Source organism: Grampus griseus (assembly GCF_964374135.1).
Source record: "Grampus griseus genome assembly, chromosome: 7".
Taxonomy (NCBI): Eukaryota; Metazoa; Chordata; class Mammalia; order Artiodactyla; family Delphinidae; genus Grampus; species Grampus griseus.
In genome coordinates, this window is record NC_139001.1 from 21143643 (window position 1) to 21164039 (window position 20397).

The 20397-nt window shown below is 38.4% G+C and overlaps 1 protein-coding gene across 1 annotated transcript in view; it reads right to left on the minus strand.

The window, feature by feature from the left end:
* Positions 1-20397, minus strand: part of XRCC5 (X-ray repair cross complementing 5) — a 98084-nt gene that overhangs the window by 24265 nt on the left and 53422 nt on the right. Inside the window, exons 15-16 of the mRNA XM_082658577.1 lie at positions 19405-19498; positions 17859-17928 (exon numbers count right to left, since the gene is read on the minus strand). Of these exons, the coding sequence (XP_082514703.1) occupies positions 17859-17928; positions 19405-19498 (164 nt within the window). The remainder of the gene's footprint in view (positions 1-17858; positions 17929-19404; positions 19499-20397) is intronic.

Below are 20397 nucleotides of genomic sequence, written 5' to 3' on the forward strand. Positions count from 1 at the left end.
TTGCTGGCCTCTGACTTAACATTTACTTACTCCCTCTGTTCTCTGCAAAGATGTTTCCAACAAAGTGAAAGGAAGTCATTTGTTGTGGGTTTTTTCCCTCCATCGTACAGAGCCAAAAGAGCAGTGGGTTCATTCAGCTGTCACACATTATATATAAAGGACTGGAAAACCATCTCAAATGATTTTGCTGAGCCCAGGAATCATTCAGGATGTTTCCCAGTTTAATTCTTCTCATGATCTCAATCAATGCCTTACGAGAATTTTACTTATTGAAGAGGTGCACATTTTGCAGATGTCAGCAGTTAAATCATTATTAAATGTCGAACAGTTTACATAGTCAATGGCATCTTTATAAAACAAAATAAGGTGACAATAAAGATCAAGCATTTAAATCAAATAAGTATATGATCAGATCAGTCATTAAGAGAATTAAAAGGAATAACATCTATCAGTAGCAAATAAAAATCTAAGCAAGTAGTCCAGTCTGCCGCCAATTAAATCCACATGTAAATTACAATCACTGTTTTAAAGCAAAAACTTAACAAGAAACACTTGCCTGGTAAGAAAACAAGTCTGTGTTTTTAATAAAGGTTACAGAAACAGAAATCTGTCACAAAGAAGCTTCTTTGTGTCTCTTTACTATAGGGTATAAATTGGCCATTGTGGTTAGAGGCTTCGTGTATTATTGGCCAGGGTCCAACCAGAAAAACAGAAATCACTGAATATTTAACCGGGAAATTTAATGCAGGCAACTGTTACACGGGTGATAAAGAACTATTAAGCCAACTGAGAATGGGTGCTGTAACCCAGAGATTAGGAACAGCAAGAAGCTCCTAGCACCCCTGGCACTGTGGAGAACAGAACAGAGCAGAAAAGAAATGAGAGGGGGTATAACTAAAGTTCAGGGGCCTGTCCTATGGGAGCCAAAACCATGGAGGACTTGGAGCTGCTGCCCTACTCGGTAAAGGAAAAAGAGAAATATCCTGGCTTCCCCCTCCTTCCTTACTTCCCCCCAATCTCTCACACTGGCTGAACCCAGCAGGAAGCTAGCAGCTGTGGGAGCCTGGAAAATGCAACCCGCAGGGGCTGGACCTGCCCCAGTCCTCCCCCCAGAGCTGGTGCACACAGGGGAAGGGTGAGCTACGTACACTTCCCTTTCCTTCAGGTTCATGATGCAACACAGTCAACAGGTTTCTCACAACTGTGTGGACCATGTTGATAAACCTGAGTAACTAGAAGTGACTGAACCCTTCCCATGGTATTCATGTCCTTTCAGGAGCAAATGCACTTCTGAAAATATAAGTACAAAAAAAAGATTTCCTAAATATTTTCCCTCTAAATGACATTTTATGCTGATTTATTTCTTAAATACCCTTTCTGCTTCCATTTCCAAAAGAGTCTGGATCTAAGATACCAAGAATTTGTCCTGAATGTCTGTGCTCCTTGGTCTGGTGTTATTCCCGTCTTTAGTCTTACACTCTTTAATGAAATCTGCTTACTAGGGGAAAATAAATCACTGGTGGCAACAAAAGAAACTGAGAACTAGGGAAAAAATATAAGCTTTATGAACCTGAAAGTGAAATTCAATTGCTGTCTTATCTTTAAGCAGGTGGACTGTGGAGTAGACACAGCTCTGTCCTGCACTCTGCCTCTGCCCCACCCTTTCCCTTTTTAGAAACTGTTGTGCTAGATTCTTTGCCCCCCTTTTAAGAACAGAAAAAGTCAGCAGATATGACAGAGAATACCACAGCAGTAATATTATGCATGATCAGTAGCACAGGAAATTGTACGAAGGTATATAAAGCACTGACCACTTCAACAGTACAGATATAGCCCCGGTTTTTTAAATTATTATTATTATTTTTCTTACCAATAACTAAAAAACTCAATTAAAACCTCAACGTTTAAGCTCCATAAGTTTAGTCACAGCCCATTTTTTCCATGCTTAACGACTTTCTCATTAAATGCAGTAATTTCTTACAAATTGCACTAATAAAAGTAAGTCCTGCTGGGTGTTTTCCCCCCTTTTTAAATGCTAACTTTTCATTGATGTGTTAAATTAAAACCCCAGGCACAGGAGCAGAGTAAATGCAAAACCTTTATTGTTAGACTCCAATCCTGCAGACTATGATATCTCTCGTTTTATTTTTGGAGTCCTACTGTGTAGCCACAGGAAGAAAGATTTTGAAGGTCTCTTGGTCTTAGCTCACTCTAGAAAAAAAGGTGATAGTGTAAGCTAATGAGAAACTAAAATAATGGCATCTGGTTCAGCCCACTGGCTTCAAGACGAATTTATATAGGGAACATTATGACAAGTCTTTTTCATTCTGGATGAATAATATTTCTCATCTTAAATAACTTGGGTGTAAGACCAGACCTGTTCCCAAGTCAGCTGGAAATTTTTAAGTTTGCTGGCCAATGGGTGGGTTTCATGGCATTCTATGGTCTTTTAATTTTTTTACTAAAAACACTCAATTTAACTATTAAAGACCCACTGAACATGTCCCATAAAACCTGAAGGTTATTAGTTCATATTTACAGGGCATATAGCAGTTAAGAACAAGGAACATCCACTCTTTAGTCTAATTCCTCCATTTCCAGAAAGGAGTGCACTTAAAGTAGTGCAAAACTGGGACATGATGCTAACATAAGAAAAAAACTAAAGGAAGTTCTTTTCATCAAATGAGGAAGTGATTTTTTGCTCCAGACGCACAGGCTCAGCGGCCATGGCTCACAGGCCCAGCCGCTCCGCGGCATGTGGGATCTTCCCGGCCTGGGGCACGAACCCATGTCCCCTGCATCGGCAGGCGGACTCGCAACCACTGTGCCACCAGGGAAGCCCTGGCTCATTTATGTAATGTACACATGCTATATGCTTGGCAGTGTGCGTTGAGGTTGGGAGTAGGGAGTGGAGAGGGCAGAGAAAGAGCATCTCCAAGATTTTCTTTTTTTCTTTTTCTGTAATTTTCTAAGGTCCTAAAACAAATTCTAAAACTTGGTGAACCATACTAAAATATGATAATTTACTAAATACTAAAGTGATACAGAATTCAGAACACCATCTAGACTTGATCCCATTCTGGATGAGTGGTAGGAGGGAGGCAGAATGCAAGATGACAGTAGTGCTGTAGTGATACTGTACTAACAGTGCTGTAGTAATTTTATAGTATCTGTCTAGCTTCAGACCTGAGTGGATGTCATCAAACTAATACAGGAAGTTGGCAGAAGGAACCAAGTAGCCATAGAAACAGTGCAGCCAAGAGAAAATGCTCTGGAACTGACCAATCTGGCAATGAGATCCAATTAGAAGTTGGTAATTGAATGAAATTGAAATTCATGGATTAGCTGAAGAGATGCAGTGAGCGATGAGTCAGACTCCTCAGCAAGGAGAGAAGCAGGCGGCCACTAGTTGAATGTGCTTTTGTGGATGATGGAGGAGGGGATGCAGCTGGATGCAAACATCCAGCACTGTTTTACAATATGCCTCAAGAATCTGACTCATTCTTAAATGGAAATATCAAGTACCAGAAATTTTCAAACCATATTCCATGTAGTAAATCTTCTTGAAAACTGGTAAATAATGATGTACTGTGTTTATATTGTATCTTTCCTTAAGGACCCCTCATTTATTTTCTTTCATTTTTTAAAAATATTTTTCTGATTTTGTGAAGAAAGTTGTATAATATTCTGGAGCTCAAAATACAGCGATGTTATTTTTCTCTACTTCTTCTTCGATGAGGCTAAGATTTATAAATCAATACAGAGAACCTGAGGATTAGTTCTGCTGTAATTCAAAAATTCAAATCGTTATTATTAAAGACAGTGATGGAAACAAAAAGATTACTACTAACTGGCAGTACTCAGAGAGCATAAAAATAAATAGAGGTTTTATTTGTCCCACTGATGGCAGACCAGCAGCAGCATCTTTGATAATGAATCATATTACAATAAAACTACCACTGGGCATTAGTAACCCAGCATACACTGGCTCTTAAACCTCAAGAATCTCTTTAGAGGAAATTTGGGGGTGAGAAAAAAGAATGGACATTCTTTGTGGAAGAAATATCACTAGCAAACATACAGAAGAGCCGGAAAGCCAAGAGTATTAGCGGGAGTACAGTTTGGTTTGAGTACAGGGTGCACAGAGGGGACCTGTAGAAATATGGGTCTAGAATGGTGGGATGGGACAAGGTTGTGGAAAGTCTTGGCTGAGGGACTAATTTCAAAGAAACAGAGAGTGACTAAGAAGGGCTGACCCATAATCAGATCTGTGCTATAAGAAGCTAAATCTGTACCAACATACGGGATGAGTTGAACAAGAAGAACTTTGAGGGTAATTAATATAGGATGCTATAACTGTCCAATGGTAAAATAATGAAAGCCTAAATTAGTGTTTTTTAGGATGGAGAGAAAAAGACAGATATGAAACAACTGGATTAGAAAGTGATTAAAATTAGAAGAAACTTAGAAATGGTACAAAGTGGTCAGAAATGCTCATCAACAGTAAACCCAAGAGACAAAGTAACAGCAGTAACAAAAATCCCTACTTCTGGAGAAAGTCCTGTTAGTACTCATAGCACTAGGACACCCCATCACTTTGGCTGTTGCCTCACTTGGGATACCTTTCTCTGGGCCCTTTCCTATCCAGCCTTTTATGGCTCAGGTCATGCCAGCCTCTTCCATGAATTCTTCCTCAAACTGGTCAACCCACCTGCTTCTATACCCATACTCTGCATCCTTCCTATTGGCTTGGATGAACTATCTGTGTGTGCATCTATCTAAGTTACCCCTTCCACCTGTGCCCTAGATCCCACACCTCTGCCCCACTTAAGGATCTCACCCATTCTCATGTCTTTATAGACCATCTCTATGATGACTTCTCCCAGATTTATATTTATAACCCAGGACTTTTTCCTGAAGTCAAGACCTATATAACCAACTTAGTATGTCCTTTCCTTCTCAGTAACTGCCAATTCCTTCCAGTTGCTCAGGCCCAAAAACTTAACAATCACCCTTGACTTGTTTCCTTTTCTCACATCCTATTTTCAAACTGCCAGCAAAACCTGCCAAGTCTACTTTCAAAATATATCGAGTCTGACCTCTTCTCGCTACCTCCATCACTACCTCTCTCACTTGGATCACTGCAGTAGCCTTCTAACTCATCTGCCTACTTCAACCTTGCCCGTGCTCATCACGGCAGCCAGAGTGCCTTTTAAATCAGATCATCCTCTACTTAGAACTCTTTAGTGGTTTCCCATTTCACTCAGAGTAAAAGCAGAAGGTCTAGAAGGCCCTATGTGATATATGCCACAGATACCTCTCTGATCTCACCTCCGCTTCTTTCCTCCAGACACACTGGTTTCCCTGATGCTTCTGGGCAATGCTCCCTCTTGTCTGCAAGGCTTTCCCCAGAGATATCCACCAGGCTCTATCTTCCACTTTCCTCAATTCTCTGTTCAAATGATAACCAAGCAATAAGCCTTCCTTGATCCTCTACATAAAATCACAAGCCCCTCACAACCCCAGCGTTCACCATCCCACTATCCTGTTCTAAGTTTTCTCTATAGTGCTGTCATGAGTTGAACAGTGTTCCCCCCCAAATTCAAGTTCTTTCCAGAGCCTCAGAATGTGACCTTATTTGGAAATAGGGTCCTTGCAGATGTAATCAATTTAAGATGAGTTCATAAAGGGGGGTGAGCTAATCCAATATGACTGATGTCCATATAAGAAGAGGTCAATCTGGACACAGTCACACAGAACTCCAACTGAAGGTGAGGCAGAGACTGGAGTGATGCACCTACAAGCCAAGGAACACCAAGGACTGCCAGCTGTCACCACAAGCTAGGAGAGGGCCATGGAATGGATTCTCCCTCAGAAGTCCTCAGATAGAACCAACCCTGTTAACACCTTCATTCTGGGCTTCTAACCTCCAGAACTGAGAGAAAATAAACTTTTGTTGTTTTAAGCTAGCCAGTTTGGTTACAGCAACCCTAGAACATAGATTTTATTTGTTTATTGTCTGTATCTTGCCACAATGACTAGCACATAATAGGCATTCAACAACCATTTGCTGAATGGATGAATAAATGATCAAGGCCTCACTGAGTTACTCCTCTAAAAGCTTCATGTCTAAAAGACATGAAGATGTCTTTTTGTGTTCCTTCAATTTAAACCCATACACTGTGTATTCAGTACTGGCTATCACTGAATGGGGGAATGGACAGTCTAGAATTCTGATCACCACCCTTTACCTTAATTTTATAGCGTTATAAATGGTTAAAATAAAGCTCTATGGAAAGAGAAAATACATAGACAAAGAGTCATGGGCTATGTAAGATGTATGCAGGTATGTGTGGCTAAGATATCATTTCCACATTATCATGACTATATATGCAGGCATCTTTGTTGTTGTCACCTACTAAGTATGAATTGGCCCCATCCCATCTTGTTGTAAGCTCTTTTTTTCCCTCTTAGGTCAAGATGCTTGATCCCATGAGGAATGGGAGGTTCTCTAAAATGTACTGCCTGTGGCTATAACCTCAATTTACCATACACTAAAACAATTAACCATCTTGACTATGATATAGAACATTAATAGGGATTAACAGGGTTATTCCTATGAAGTGAGAGAAAGCAAGACAAAGAATGTGGGTATGAGGAGGGTTTGGAAGAGAGGGGGACAATGAATGAAGAGAGTTCCCCTTTTTATGTACTACTGAATTACTATTTGATTTTTTTCCAATGAGCATGTATTTATTTTTTAATGAGAAGCCAAAGAAGCAATTAAATCATCTTGAAACATATGAGACTATTACATAGGTTAACAATAAACAATTGTTTGTATTTTTAGTGAGTTCTAAATGGAAAGACATTTTTCATGGGTTGACATTTACTGATGGCAGTTACTCAGGGCCCTTCTATTTCACTGATCCTTTTATTTCTTTTTTGTTTTATTTTTTTCTCTTCCACCTACTTCCTTCTGTTTATTACTCATATACTTAAAGGAGAGTACGAAAAAGGACCTTAGAAATTATTTAATTTCACCCACCATCCTCAGGATAGTCTACCAATTTGAACCAGATTTGTGGCAGGCAAATTTTATCATTAGTTTGTAGATTCAACCTTCCCTGTAATTCTATACATTTAAAATTCCAATGTGTAAGTCCTGCTGGCTTCATTATAGTCCATCTAAGAGTAATTAGAAATGGGACAATTATGAGATAATTGGGATAATCCAAACTTATGTATGAGGCAAATAATGAATCAAACAAAATACACCCATGCTTGAGAAAAAGAGCACCAAAGAAGAAACAAATGAAAGGAGGGAGCAATGAACCTATGAATTTTCCCAATCTTTAAACACTGAACTAAGACTTGCCAGCAAGTTCCTGAAATCTCCACAGTTTTTCCTGTACTGAGTAAGCTTGTCATTTACTAATGTAAATGAATTCCTCCCATGAAGCAGAGGATTCTGAAACACAAACATAATCCTGTGATACATACATCTAAGTTTTTTTTTTTTTTTAAACTCCAATACCTGAAGACCTTTATTTAAAATACACTCTATTACTTGAACTGACAATGTTTTCTTTATTGGTACTCTAGAAATTCACTTGGGTTTCTAGATTTTTGTTTAGCTAGGTGAGGCAAAAATTATAAAGGTCTTAATAGCCCACAAGGTCTCAAGGTGAATAACCTTCAATACTCAAAACATCATGGAGAATAACTAGACATAACATCAACAAAGATATAGATTTGAAAAAACTATCATCCAAACTGGCCAAATTGACATTTACAGAACCCTCAACCTAGCAACAACAGAATACATATTATTTTAAAGGGCATATGAAACATTTGTCAGAACAGACTATATGCTAAGCTATAAAACAAGTCTCAATAAATTTAAAAGGACTGAAGCCATTCAAAATATGTTCTCCAGTCACAATAGAATTAAATTAAAAATCAACAACAGAAATAAATTTGGGAATTTCCTAGTATTTGGAAATTAAACAACACAGTCTTAAATAATCCAGCACAGTTCTAAATAATCCAAAGGTCAAAGTAATCACAAAAGGAATTAGAAAGCATTTCTAACTGAGTGAAAATGAAAACACGCTACCACAATTCATGGTGTGCAGCTAAAGAACTGGCTAGACGAAAATGTATAGATTTAAATACCTATGTTAGAAAAGAAGTTTCAAATCAGTAATCTAAACTTCCAGTGTAAGAAACTAGGAAAAAAAGCAAATTAAATCCAAAGCAAGTAAAAGGAAGGGAATAATCAAGATCAGAGCAGAAATCAATGAAATTTTAAAAAAATATAATGGAGGAAAATCAATAAAACTAAAAGTTAGGATCTTCTATAAAAGAGAAACAAAGCCCATAAACCTTTACTTAGACTGACCAAGGAAAACAGAAGATACAAACTACCAAAATCAGGAATAAAAGCAGGCATATAACTATAAACCACAGAACTTAAAAATATTGTAAGGGAAAAATAACATGAACAATGTTATGCCAACAAATTAGACAACTTAGATGAAATGGACAAATTCATATAAAGACACAAATTACCACCAATGACTCAAGAAGAAATAGAAAATCTGACTAATTCTATCATAAATAAAATGACTGTATTAGTTTTAAAAAGCTTCCCACAAATAAATCAGGTCCAGAAGGCTTCACTGGCAAATTCTATCAAATGTTTAAAGAAGAAATCATACCAATTCTGAAGAGGAGGAAAGAATACTTCTCAACTCATTCTATGAGGCCTGTATTCCCCTGATACCAAAGTCAGACAAAGATATCACAAGAAAACTACAGAAAAGTATCGTTCATGAATATATACACAAAAATCCTACCAAAATATTAGCAAAATGAATTCAGAAACATTCAAAAAGGATTATTTACCATGACTGACTGGAATTTACCCCTGTAATGCAAGGCTGGTTTAACAACTGAAAATCAATGAATATAGTATACCGTATAAATAGAAGAATAAAACCCACATAATCATCAATAGATGTAGAACGTGCATCTGACAAAACTCAACATTCATTCACAATAAAAACTCTCAATCACATAGGAATGGAAGAAAACTTCTTCAAGATGATAAAGGGAAGTTGAGAAAACTCAGAACTAACATCATACTAATGGTGAAAGTCTGAAAGTCAACACTGTACTGGATGTTCCAGCCAGTAAAATTAAAAAAAAAAAAGAAAAAAAAGAAATTAAAAGCATACAAGTTAGAAAGAAAGAAGTAAAACTGAGTTTATTTGCAGACAATATGATCCTGTAAGTAGAAAATCCTAAAGAGTATATAAAAACAACTAGAACTAATAAACAAGTCTAACAAGGCTGCAGGATATAAGGCCAATATACGCAAATCAATATTTCTATATACTAGCAAGACAGTCCAAAAATAAATTTTTAAAAATTTAATCCACAATTGCATTAAAAATTAAAAAACACTTGGCAAAAATTTAACAAAAGAAGTGCAGGTCTTGTACACTAAAGTCTATAAAACACTATGGAGAGAAAGTAAACAAGATTTAAATAAATGGAAAAAGAATCCATGTTCATGGATTAGGAAATTCAATATTGTTAAGATGGAGATTCTTCTTTAATTATTTTATATACTCAATGCCAATCCCTATCAAAATCCCTAAAAAATCGAAAAGCTGATCCTAAAATTTATATGGAAATGTGAAGGACCTAGATTAGCCAAAACAATTTTAGAAAAGAACGAAGTTGGAAGACTTATGATACAGTATTTCAAAACTTACTATAGAGCTAAAGTAAACAAAGCAATGTATTAGTGAAGGACAGCTATAGATCAATGTAATTAAATTAAAGACTACAGAAATAAACTCTTACACTTATGGTCAAATAATTTTCAACAAGGTGCCAAGGCAATTCGATGGGAAAAGGACAGTCTTTTCAACAAACGGTGCTGGGACAATTAGTTATCCCTCTGAAAAACAATGAACCTACACACTTACCAAATACTCATTTACAAAAATCAACTCAAAATGAATTATAGGCCTAAAACTTTCAAAAGCAAACACAGGAGAAAATCTTTGTGACTTGGGCTAGGCAAAGATTTCTTATAGACGACAACAATATGACAGCCCATAGAAGAATAAAAACATGATAAACAAGATAGAAGATATATGAATGGCTAATAAGCACATGAAAACTGGTCAGCGTCATTAGCAGTCTTTAAGAAACTGCAAACTAAAACCACAATGATACACTGACACATTTGCACTAAAATAGCTATAACTGAAAAGACTGACAATACAAGGTTATCAAGGATGTGGAGAAAGTGGAACCCTCATTCACTGCCAGTGGGGATATAAAATGGTATGCCACTTTTGAAAAGAGTTTGCCTATTTCTTAAAAAGTTAAACATAAACTTCCCATATGGTTCAGCAATTCCACTCCCACCCAAGAAAACTGAAAACATACAAAGACTTGTATGCAAATATCCATAGCAGCATTATTTGTAATAGCTAAAAACTGGAAACAATCCAAATATCCATTAATTGGCGAGTGGATAAACAAACTGTGGCATATTCATTAAAACTGAATATTATTCAGCTCAAAAAGAAGTCAATTATTGATACATGCTACAACATAGACAAACTTCAAAAACCTTATGCTAAGTAAAAGAAGTCAGATGCAAAACACTGCATATTGAGTGATTCCATTTACGTAAAATTTCCAGAAAAGACAAAGCTATAGAGACAGAAAATAGTTGCTTGAGGTGGTGGTGGGGAAAAAAAGAACTGACTACACACTGCCATGGGGAACTTCCTGGAGTTGAAGGAAAAGTTCTTTAACTGGGTTGTGGTGATGACTGTACAACCTTTTCCATTTATAAAGGATCACTAAATTGCACTTAGAATGAGTACACTTTATAGTAGAAAATTATACTTCAATGAACTATTTAAAAACTGGCAATAAATAAGTGCAATTTAACTGAGAGATTTGTGGAGATTTACCACAGACAGAAAGGAGACACTAGATGTTTCTTTTATAGAATAACTGCTGAAAAGCTCACACAGTAAATCTTATCCTCAATGCCCCAAGGAAACACTACAAGATTCCAAGGGCAAGAGAATTACAGTTAGATAGTTCTCATATAAGAAATGGCTCCTGACTCCAATGGCCTACCAATGAAATACAGTGACTAGCTTGAGTGTTAGAGTTGCATCTCATTACCACTAAAAGACATAAAGAGATAAAATACAGGATTTCAGCAGTTTAATCTGACAAAGGAAAAGAAAATGAGCCTGTATTAGTCAGCTCAGGCTGACATAACAAAATATCATGGGCTAGCTGCCTTCAACAACAGAAATTTATTTTGTCACAGTTTGGAAGCTGGTGCCAGCATGGTCAGGTTTGGGTGAGGGCTCTCTCCCTGGCTTGCAGACAGTCACCTTCACATCACAGAGAAAAAAAAAGAGCAAGAAAGAGAAGAGGAGAGTGCAAACTCTGGTGTCTCTTTTTATAAGGGCACTAATCCCATCATGAGGGCTCCACCCTCATGACCTCATCTAAACCTAATGACCTCCCAAAGGCCCCATCTCAAAATACCATCACATGAGGAGTCAGGGCTTTAATATATGAATTTTGGGGGGAACACAATTCAATCCACAGCAGAGTCTTTAATCATAACTATTAACTAAAGATTTTTCTGCAACTGTCCATAAGAAACTGCAAAAAAAAAAAAAAGTTAATTTATGTCTAAGGACATCTACACTAATAATATTCTCAAGCCCTGCTGAAACTGTGTTCTATATCTGAACCAAACTTCTCTCCCTTTTCTGACCAAAGAAACTAGTATGCCATTTTAAAAATTTTATGTAGACATGGGAACAGACAGGACTAAGTGTACCAAATTATACTTGCCACTTCTTTCTGTGTAAGCATACTTTTTGCCCTGCGCTTATAATTTGAAAGGGGGAGGGGACCAAAATACTTTTATTGCCTTTAAATGGGACTCCAAGCTGTTTCTAGGTTCCTCTTAACACATTTCAGCCCATTAGTTACTATTTTAACAAAAGCCTAACATCCTTTCCTAAACATCTTAATTGGTTAAGAGCTTCTGCTGTTTGCCACAAGCAGTCACTTTAAGTCATTGATGAAAGCAGTTTGCACATCAGCACAACCTGAAATCAGTTTCCTTTATCAACCAGCTGGGCTTAAGAAACAATCGTGAAGACAATTCTCCAATTCAAGGAGAACCAAGTGCAATGCCCTGCATGACAGTGATCTACCATGCACCATGAATGCACCATGAATTTATAGGCAATAAAGAAAAAACCAAATTGCCGTGAGTAAGTACTTCAACAGCTTTTTGCTTCACAAATCATTCTCATTAGCACTTCCTGCAAGGGTGAACTCCAACAGCAAGTTGGGTAACACACCCTTTCTCCAAAGCACCCATCATTTAATTCCGTGTTTCCAGCAGCTGGCACGGGTCATCAAAGCAAGCCAGTGGGTCACTACGTTAAATGCAGGCTTGAATGGACTCTGTTCTTCTAGCTGTTCTGACACAGGGAAAGCATTCATATGAGTTCCAAATTTTCAGCCAGAGGGAAAAATATTCTTTCTATTTTTAACATAAAAAGGGAAAAAAATACTCAGCAGGTTTAAGGCAAGCAACTTTACCACCTGGCATGAGAAAACAAAACACTGGGAGAATGAAAATGCTGTCGTGTATCACATACAGGTGTCCTTTAATGCTCTCAGGAAGAAATCTTGGTGCTCACAGAGAGCTTACCTATAGCAAACAGGATTTGTACGCTCTCTTTTTTTTAACAGACAGCCAGGCTACATTTTACAAGAGCCATACTCTGTAATTAGAGATATTCTGATCTACAGATTGACAGGAATTTGAAAAGATGCTAGAAGCTGAGTAAGAATGGACAGACGCCTTTTAGGGAGAATTGTGAAAACTGAAAACACTTACTTATAAAGTGGTTGTGTGTATATGACGGTCTTTGATTTCTATGCCATGTCTTTTTTATTTTTTCTTTTTGTCTTCATTTCAATGATTTCATTTTAATTATTTGGTTAATGAGTTTTATTATATTAAAATGTAAGCTTCAGAGCAGTGCTGTGCTGTCTAATGAAACGTAAGCAACCAATGAAGATGTTTAAGCCACAAGAGGCCAAGAACTGGCTCTCTGGAATCTGACTGCATATTTGCAATAATCCGTGGAAAGTCATCTCAACTATTCTGGGCCTCAATCCATGCCACACGGAAGATGAACAAGACCCTAAGGGTCACTGACACACAATTACCATGTCAAATAATAACATACCCTTTTAGTAGGTATCCTTTACAATTCCAAATAAACTGATTTTTGTTTCCAAATGAGACTACTTGTCATTGATAAGTGAGGTGTAAAATAAGCCTGGATCATCAAGTTCTGGAGTTTAACAATTTAAAACTAGACAAGTTAAAAAGAAAGCCAGTGAAGAACAAGATAGTTAATAAAAAATATAGAAGTATAGACTAAACCTCTAGAATATGTAATCATGTATTTTCTCTCTTGTGAGTAGACGGATCACTGCTCTTTTGGGAAAGGACTAAGAAAGTATGTCAAACTGTTAACAAAACAAAACTTTTATACAGCTAAAGATACTTAAAATTTTACTTCTGTTTGTATTTAGTATCCTTCTTCCAAGACGTTCAAGGTATTTAATGGAGGTTATTTTTCTTAAATTTACCAGCTCTGTGCAAAACAATAAAGGCCATATTTTTATCTTCTTATGTTTATCTGGAAAGAGCTTTAATGGGTTACGTAATCCATAGCCAAGATGAATACACCATTAAAAAGAGAAAATACACAACACACACACACACACACACACACACACACGAAACTTCTCCTAGATCCCAACTCTTGAGAATCCACAGGTTAGGCTTGATTCATGGCAGAAAATCATATAATGTGTGTAAGTAAACTGCTCTACCCACAGAGTTGAAAAAAATTATCTATTTGACTTTGCTGAATAATATAACTTTATTACTAATTGTGGTAATAACGTTCTGCCTAATTTTGGGAGATCTTGCAGAAGTGAATTTTAAGAAATGTCCTTTGAAATTGAAAGGATGTTGTTTGATGTATGAGAATAAGATAGGTTAGAGAACAAAGGCAGCAGACTTGAGGATGAGATGTGATCCAAACAAAGCGAGAGAGAGGAAAGAGATGTGAGAAAAATGAAATATCTCAGTAGCCACAGAATAAAGTCATCATCATCTATCAAACGGATGTGTGCACATTACACTCACTGCACATTAATCTAATGTTAAATAACAGACCCCGAATAGGAGTCCATACCACTTCTACTTAGGATGCCTTTTCTTGACAGGTTGGCTTTTCAACCAATCAGGCTCCTGTGAATTCAGCTTGGTGGAACAGAGCTCTGCCACCCTGTCACTGCTGAGGAGTCTCTGAGAACTCTGTGGACTCAGGTTCTCCAATAATCCACAACTACACACAACAGACATCACAGATGATGGTGCTGATGTGCTTACGAATACTATGTGAGGGAAACAACCCCACTTTCACAACTGAGCGATGATTATTATTATATATACAGCTGTGATCAAGAATTTTCTATTTTAAAGCTGTAGTAATAGAAGAGTGGGTGGGTAGTGAGGGAGAAAGAAAGGGACCAGAAAAAGAAGAACACCTGAGAATCAAAGACATCTTAGAGAAGCATCAACAGCCAGAAAGAACACATTCCTGGGGTTCAGTGTTATCTACTCTATGCCAATAATCGTAGGACAAGAAACATCCCTCACACCAAAAACTAGATAGGAAAATGTGTAGCTGCCTACTGCTGATGTCAAGGGGATAGGGTCACAATACTCTCAGTATGACTCTGCTACTAGTACAGGTAAAGAGGAATTACACCCATATTTTAGTTTGTAACAATAGGTGAAAGGGCCAAGTTCTAACTAAGGGTAAAACTATCTAATATTAATCATGCTTTTGGCAACTGAATTTAAAAAACAGATACACTAGAGAGAAGAGAAGGGCTTCTGCCTCTAGAAGACCAATACCAGGGAGGCAGCTTTAAGTCTGGAGGGGTACTTTGGGCTTGCAAGGTGAGTCCTGGCTCACAAAGAGCTTAGCAAAGAGATATCCAAGTAGAAGAGCAAAGGTAGAAAAGTAATGAAGAAACAAAATTTCTGGAGCTTGAAGCAAAAAAGGGAAGCCAATTTAGGACCATGAAACACAACTAGTTGCTAACAAGTGGGCAGTCCCATTTTCTTGCAGCTCTGCAGAAAGTCTGCTTTTGTGAGGTCACTGGAGATCTCTGACTGATAAGTCCCAGATGGAGGTACAGAGGGACATCCACCATCACAGCACTACAACGTGCCAGCATGCAGTCACGTTCAACAGAAAAGAACCGTCTACTCATCAAAAATCCTATCTATGGGCACAAGGTTTGAGATGCTTGACCTTATAATGTTTAAACAAAGAAGCGTGTAGGAAAGGAAGGCATTAGGAATCAGGAGAAATAGTACTGCTAGGTAGAAAAATCCAGTATTTGAAGGAGACATGGATTTGAATCCCTGTGTGATTTGGAGGGGAAGTTCATTTCTTCCAGTTTTACAGTTTTTCCACCTATAAAATGGGAATAATAATACCTATTATAATCTATATGCCATCGAGGGGCCACTTGCCCTTGTTATTTTCACAAGACTGCTTTAAATCCCCAATTAGTCTAGGAGAAACACTGTTTTCCTAAGATGTAAGCAAATTCTCAGGAATTTACTCTCTCATGACCTCTTTAGACTCTGGCCTCTGGTGCTCTCAGGAGCTTTCTCTGCTCTGCCTGAAGGACTTTCAGACCCCAAACTGCCTCCTCACCAGTTTCCCCAGATGGAGCACTCCAGCCAAGCATTCCAGAGTTTTACTGACACCGAGTATCTGCAGTCATGAGCTGGGAACGTACTGCAGAACGCTGTGCCCTTACATAAATTCATTCACTTCCTTTCCCTCTTACCTGTTCTCCTCACCCCCTTCCCTCCTGAACTAGCTCCAGTTTTTCCACTTCTATGGTGCTAGCAGCTTCCCCCTCCTCTGAACCCCAGCACTGGCCAACAACCAAGCCTGGGGACACAGACTCAGTCTCTACCCCAAAGACTTATCAAAGTATTTTCCCAATAAACATAACTTTCTTTTTCAGAAAATTCTGACACCAGCTGTTGGAGCTCTACTATTTTCTCCACTTGCTCACGTGACTCTGCAGGACCGCTGTGTGGAATAACCGAGACAAAGAGTAGATGCCAGCACAATGACCTGAACTAACTAGTAGGCTGCCTTTATAATGGTGATGATGCTACATTAGGTCCCTGAAGAGATCACACCCACACCAACCAGGAAGACCAATTACTTCCAAAGGGACGACCTTTGACTTTGGCTGATGTAATCCATAACATATCATCACAAGATAAGAAGGCCTCAATCTGTCTTCAAAAACACAACAACCATGATAGATGACCGAGTTTGTTGACTTGTCACAGCGGTGTTTCTGCCCCCTTCCAAACACACAGTCACATATGCAGCCTAAGAGACAAGACAGGTTCAATGCTGTGAAAGCCTCCTTTGATTAACCCAGTATTAGAAGGAGAGAAATTCTGAAGTACTGTTTCCCCCAATCCTTCCGGAAGCTGTCACTTTAATTTTAGATTTCCTCCTTCTATTTATATGTAGTTTTGTTTTATGTTAAAACTCAAGGTTTTCTTCTATACGTCAGTCTTTAACAGGGCAAAAAGCTCTTCCCCATTCTCAGAACACAAAATGTACACACCCCACCTAAAAGAATGCAGATTACCATGAGGATGGAGCTGGTCTTCCTCAGGAAATTCTCATGGGCTTGGCCTCTGTGTTCCCACCAAGATTTGGCCTGGCAGATTATATGCTCTCAGCTGGTTATAACTGCCTTTGGGCAACAGCACAGGAAGTCTAGGCATCTTGCTAGGATTCTCACACTCTAAGCGGTAAGGCCCCTAGACCTACGCTAGGTACTATAGATGATTAAAGAGCTGTAGTGTTTCTAGGCATTTAGGACTCATTTCCCCCAAAATGCCAAGAAGTTGGAAGAGAAGGTTCTGTGCACACATGAACATAAACACTCAGAGAAGGCAGCTCGCAGTCCTGACCCTGGGTAGCAATAATGAATGCAATACTGTTATATACACAAAACTGCAGGATTACAATTGCCAGCTGCCATTCATTAAAGGTGAATGAACAGGAACCTGAATGCAATCAAGTGAATGAATGTCAGTCTGAGACCCTCCATCCATCTCTCAAAGCTGTTTTAATATCAGCTCAAGCCTAAATGGAATTCTAGGTTATATCTGAAAAGAAAAATGTGAGGACAGGGTCAATTTCAGAAGGATCAAATCTAAGGGCAGCAGTAAGGTCTTTCCGAGATTACTGTCAAGGGGCTGAAACTCTTAGGAGAGAACAAAAATTATATGTCTCGGAAAATAGGAAGATATGACACAAAAACGTTTTATTCCCAAAGGATTTCACTGAAGTGGAACTAAAAGCTCCAAGATTCTGGCCCCCAGTTTTCTTAACAGGGAGACCTACAAATTAGCTCGTCTCTGTTTAGCAGCCCTGTGCTGAGTTTACCCTCCTGTGCTCATAATGTTACCTCGGTGAGCTTACTAACAAGGGACAGTCCCAAAGATCCACCAGGAAAGAAAACGGCTATATAAGGCATTATGACCAAAGGTGACACTTACTAGTCTAGGCTTAAATCAGTTAACCTAATTAACCACTTTTCCTTAGCTGCAAAGCCTACAGCACATCTCTTACCTTCCTCAAAGCTGGTCTTCTTCTGCCTCACTAGAACACGGAAGTTTTCAGCAGGATTCACACTTCCAACCTAGAACACACCCACAGACAATGAAACTGCAGGTCACTTCTCTTTTTGGCAGCACCCAGGCAAGACAAGACAGCTTAATGTAATAAGTGTGTTCTCATAAAATAGAGGCAAAGACAAAGTGAAGGCCCTTTTCTGTTCATTTTCATTTCTACGGATCTGTTAAAAGCTAGTGGATTCCTGTGGTCAAAGGGCTGTCCTCTGTCCGTATTTTCACTTACCTCTCCTCATGCAAACTGACTTCTTTCCGGATGGGTCAGAAGTATGACCCAAGGCACCCAGCACCAGGCGGCCCAGTTTGAAGGCTTTATGTGCAGACTGCCTGTCCCTCCTGACACCCAACCAATTAGGAACGGGAGGATTCTGCAGTGCAGGGTCAGTTCGGAATACCTTTGTTCCACTAAGATGACACGAGAAATAACAGCCTGATGCTTAATTCACTGAACTGTCCTTCCTGGGGGCTGCTGCTGACCCTCTGGCATTGAAGTTTTGGTAGACTATTCAAACATGCCCAAACTAAACATGTCCCCCAGAGTAAAAGCAAATCAGTGCTAGGTGGCAAAGTTTCAAAGAAGAAAAGCTCTGCCACACTATACGGCACTTTCTGATCACACCTATGTCTTTTACCTTCCGATCCCAACCTTAATAGGGCTTAAGTTCGGCTCGAGGGGGAGAAGACAACGGGATTCTACAACGGCTGGGAAATGTTGGTACAAAATGTACTGAAGTTTCCAGTCAGCTCTGGTATATAGCAGTCAGAAAAGCTCCCAGAATAAATAAGGTCATGATGTGTTTTCCTTTACTACAAGACATTGAAATAAAATCCAAATCATTTTTCAGACATTCAGTTTTTCTGAGAGCATTACTTTTTCAGGTGGGGAAAAGGTATGCCCTAGGGCTAGCTATCCTTCCTAGTATATTTGGCTAGTAGTAAGGGACAATTTTTAAGATCCACTGATTCAAAATAATGCCACTTAAAACAAGGCAATACGTTCCAAGTTCCAAAAACCATCCCATTAAATAAAGAAGATCTCAAGTGTCAAAGGATACCTGGTTTGGGGAAATCCTAAACTAGTGAAAACTGTTATGAAGTTGTATATTAGAAAAAAGAGAATTATACTCTTAAAGCTTACATACTTGGAGATTAAGACTCGTATCATTAACCCCCCCCCCCACTTATCTTACCATTGTGACTAAACAGAAAGCTGCAAAATGAAGTTACCAAAAAAACTCTACAAAAGTGATGTTTCACACTCTATATACTATATAGTGCTCTATGTACTATATATCAATATAAATAATTCTATAGGTAATTCACTGACAATAATTAAAGGAAAAAGTGTGGGATGGACATGTATGGCTTATATGTTGAAAGGACCAAGGAAAGTGCTACGTTAAAAGACTAACAAAAATTGATGCAATCTCCCCAAGCCCCAACCTTCCTGAAAGAGGGGAGCACACCCGACAAGTTCTGCTTACACGGGTGACACTGCCTTCGGCCAGGCTGGAAACACTAAAGTGGGCTTCATCTCCCTCGGTCTTCAGTTTTTTAGAGGTGGGTCCCTCTTCATGGCTGGAAAAGAAATAAATGTTTGGGTTTTTTTTTTTTCTCTCCCCTTAAAACTGAACAAACAATACAAAACCCAGAATTGCTAATGTGAAAAGTATAAATTTATTTTTCAAGACTCAAAAATAAGCAGCTGCACTTAGTCCTCCTTTACAAACGGCTGCCTCCCTTTCCCACCCTCTGGACCCCTGACAGCGTGACTGGAGCAGCCCTGGCTTTGTTTCCAGCAGTAGGGAAATCAGAATTAGCAGCTGCATCACAAAGCCCTTTCAAAAGATGAAACTGCAAGCATAGATAATGGAAACTTAGCATTTCAGTATGAAACCCATTTACCCTTCAGTTAGTATTTGCTAGTTTCTGCCTGAGAATTGATAGCTATTAGCTTTCCATGTACATAGAAGACCTTTGTGTCTAATAACCTGTCTTCTTCATCGTGTATGTGAGAGCTTTATAAGCTTCTACTTACAGCTGTTAAAACTTACTAGACAATCCTCAAACATGCAAGAGCTTGCTCTTAGAGAAGTCTTAAACTATAAAAAACCACTTTCAAAAGAAAACTTTTAATCTGTGCCTTTATAAACCTAATTCTGTCTTGGGCAATATGCTAACAGAGTCCAAAAGCATCTGTGTGATAAGGGAAAGAGGAAGTATATCAAACATCTTGCTTCAAGTAACAAGCAGGCTTTAACAGCCTGCCTAAAGTCAAAAGGAGGTCAAGTCAATTGCAAAGGAGAAAAAAAATTCAAAGACTCTGCCCATAATCTCCCTTAAGATGCTGAACACAAGAGATTATGAAGATTTTTCTCCCAGACAAATAATCAATCTGGGGCAAAAGCAGCTATCAAGAAATGGCTGAATGAGAAGGGAAATTAGTAACTAAGAGTACTATTAGGAACTATTTCTAA